Source organism: Emiliania huxleyi, assembly GCF_000372725.1.
Source record: "Emiliania huxleyi CCMP1516 unplaced genomic scaffold EMIHUscaffold_110, whole genome shotgun sequence".
Lineage (NCBI taxonomy): Eukaryota > Haptophyta > Isochrysidales > Noelaerhabdaceae > Emiliania > Emiliania huxleyi.
This window is the reverse complement of record NW_005201791.1, coordinates 68,724-71,870: the sequence shown is the minus strand read 5'-3', so window position 1 is coordinate 71,870 and position 3,147 is coordinate 68,724. Positions and strand designations below refer to the sequence as shown.

At 69.2% G+C, this 3,147-nt stretch overlaps 1 protein-coding gene across 1 annotated transcript; it reads right to left on the bottom strand.

The window, feature by feature from the left end:
- Positions 1 to 98: 98 nt before the first annotated feature.
- EMIHUDRAFT_108873 (hypothetical protein) lies at positions 99 to 3,091 on the bottom strand (the record flags this gene model as incomplete). The annotated part of the gene is made up of 4 exons (XM_005791698.1): positions 99 to 188; positions 335 to 502; positions 1,635 to 2,116; positions 2,689 to 3,091. The coding sequence occupies 4 exons, from the start codon at positions 3,089 to 3,091 to the stop codon at positions 99 to 101; spliced, it is 1,143 nt and encodes a 380-aa protein (XP_005791755.1).
- Between the last annotated feature and the right edge of the window lie 56 nt (positions 3,092 to 3,147).

Below are 3,147 nucleotides of genomic sequence, written 5' to 3'. Positions count from 1 at the left end.
GGGGGGGGGCTCCCTCCTGGATGATGGCTCTAGCTCTTCCCTCCATAAGAGAAGGCCACTTCGAATGTGCACAGACGTGGTCAATGAGAGGGGGGGGTCTAGAGACTGAGGGGGTTTGGAGGTTCTTCTGTCTGTCTGTCCGCCTGCAGCCGCGCGCCCACCCGCAAGACGCGGTTCTGGTTCGGCACCTAGGTGCTGCATACACCAACATCAGGGCGGGAATACGAGGGAAGCGACTACAGTGAATACGGCTGAATACGGCCGAGTACAGCTGAACACGTGTCCTCTCGAGCGCTAGTTGGAGTACAAGAATACCGCCTCTAGCGTTCGGCACCGGCTTGACGACGTGCTGCTTCTTCCCGAACCAAGACTTGCGCGACGGGGGGGCCTCGACGCGCCCCCACACCGTCTGGTGCAGCTCCGTCGCCGCCCCCTCGCTGCGCACCAGCATCTCCTTTGGCAGCTGCACCGGCGCCAGCAGCGCGAACTCCGCGTCGTGAGCCTAAGGTGCAGAATACGCCAACCTCGGGGCGAGAAGACGGTTCGTGCGGAGTACATGGCCAGGAGTACGGCGGTGTGCAGAGTACTAGTGGTGCATATACCAACGTCGGCCACCGTCCTACGTGCTACGAATACGCCACCCTCGGGGGCGAGAGTGCGGTGCTGTGCGGTGTCATCAGAGCACCGCGTGAATACGAGCGACAGGAGTACAAGCGATGCGGTTGCAGTACACGACGGAATACAGCCGAAGCCGTGTCCTCTCGAGCGCCAGTTGGAGTACAAGCATGCGTCTTCCGCTTCTAGTCGTCGTGAGCCGCTCTGCGCTTGGCCGCCTCTGCGACCGCCTTCTCTTCGCCCTCGACGCTGCCGGCGCTTCCCTCCGCCTCCTCGCGCGCGTCGCCGAGGCTTGAGCGGGAGCTCTCCACAGCGTGGTACGACTGCCGCAGCGGCCGGACCGCGCCGACAAGCGTCTCCTTTGTTCGCGGCGTCAGGCTGGCGTCCTCCGCCTCCTCGTCAATGCCGGCCGGCGACGGCGCGCGGTCGCCTAGGGACATGTCTCGGACGTGTCATGGACGTGTCGCGGACATGCCGGCCGGCGACGGCGCGCGGTCGCCAAGGCTCATCCGTAGGCTGCCCCGGTCGCCCGGGTCGCCGCAACTCGAGCGGAGGCTGTGCCGCGCGCGGGCGAGCCGCTCTGCCTTGCGCTCCCCCCCGGTGGGGCCGGCAATGCACCCGTTTGGAGCCGCGCTGATGCGTCTCGCGACGCCGGCGAGTTCGTCGTCCGCCTGCGTCGTGGAGCCGAGGTGAGGGCGGGAGTGCGGTCTCGCGCCGCGTATTCAGAGCAGCTCGTGTGAAGACGAGGGATGCGACCACAGTGCATACCGCGGAAGAGGGTCGGATGCAGCGGAGTGCGCGCCCCTCGAGCGCTAGGCGGGGTGCAAGAGTCCGTCTTCCGCTTCTAGGGCGGGAGATATGGGGAGCTATGGGGAGCTATGGGGAGATATGGGGAGATATGGGGAGATATGGGGAGATATGGGGAGATATGGGGAGATATGGGGAGACAGTCCGCTTCTAGGCGTGTCGTCCTCCTCCGCCGCGTCCGTCGAGGCGTTGGACGCTGGCGCGGAGCCCACCGACTCGGAGGACGAGCCGACCGCGTCCAGCATGCCTGCGAGGGCGTTCGCCGCCGCCGGAGAAGAGACGCCGCTTTCCACCTCCGCACCCTGCCCGCCCGCCTCCGTGTCCGCCGCCGCCGCCTCCCCCGCCGCCGCCGCCTCCCCCGCCGCCGCCGCCTCCCCCGCCGCCGCCTCCTCCTCCTCCTCCTCCTCCGCCGCCGCCGCCGCCGCCATTTCCCCCGCTTCCGCCTCCCCCTCCGCTTCCGCCGCGCCATCGGCTGCCGACGCCTCCGCAGCAGCCCCCGCCTCCTCCTCCTCCTCCTCCTCCTCCTCCGCCGCTGCCGCCACCGCCGCCTCCGCCGCCTCCGCCGCCTCCGCCGCCTCCGCCGCCTCCGCCGCCGCCTCCGCCTCCGCCGCCGCTGGCGCTGCCGCCGCCTCAGGCGCCACCGCCTCGTCGGACGCGTCGTCTGCTGCCACTCCATCGCCAGGGTCTCCCCCGCCTGGGCCTTCCTCCCTGGAGGCCGTGTCCGCCTGGCTCTTTCTAGCCGCGATCACCTCCGAGGCAAGAGCCGCTGCGCCGCCGGACGCGACCGCGTCGCCGATGATCTCGAGCATCGCATCCTAGGCGGGTGGGTACGTGGGCCTCTCCACACGCACAACGTGGTGGGGAAGGGGCCAGGCAGCCCCTCGCATCTCCACACCCGGACACGGGCAGGAGCCGGCACGGCACACATCAAAGTGCAAGGCCCGGCGCACGTGGTCAGGGGCGGGAGTACGGTCTTGTGCAGAGTAGTCAGAGCACCGCGTGAATGCGAGGGGTACGAATACATGAATGCAGCTGAAGGCTGACTACGCGACCTCTCGAGCGCTAGTTGGGAGACAAGAATATCCGTATTCCCCTTCTTGGCGTCGCGGCCTTCCCGGCGCGGCCTTCCGCCTTCATCGCAGCTAGCCGCGCCTAACGCCCAACCGGAGGAGTGTTAGGCCGAGGCCTCGGGGGTCCGAGGGACGCGTCCAAGCGGTCGGCGCGCCTTCATCTCCGCCTTCTTTTGCGCCGCCGCCGAGCTCGCACCGTCGTCGGGCGCCGCCGGGCCGCCCTCACCCGCCGCCGCCGCCTCCGCAGGCGGCTCGGCGGGAGGCTCGGCAGCCTTGGACTCGTCGATCGTGTCCTCTGGAGCCGGAGCGGGAGCGGGGTCTTCGGCTCCCGCAGCAGCCTCCTCCGCTGAAGGAGGAGCCGGCGGATCTTCAGCGGGCTCGGCCGCTGCTGGTGCATCCTCCTTTGCCGCCGCCGCTGCCTTCTCCGCCTTGATGCGCGCCAGCCGCTCTTTGGGAGTCTCCTTCTTTGCCTCGGCCGCCGCAGGTTCCACTGCCGGCGCTGGCTTCGCCTCGGCCGCCGGAGGCTCCGCTGCCGGCGCGGGAGCAGGCTCCTCGGCTTGGGCGGCGGCGGCGGCCGCCGCAGCCTTCTCGGCCTTCATCCGAGCTAATCGCTCCTTGACCGACTCTGGCATCGTTTCGTGCTTTGTGCTGTTGA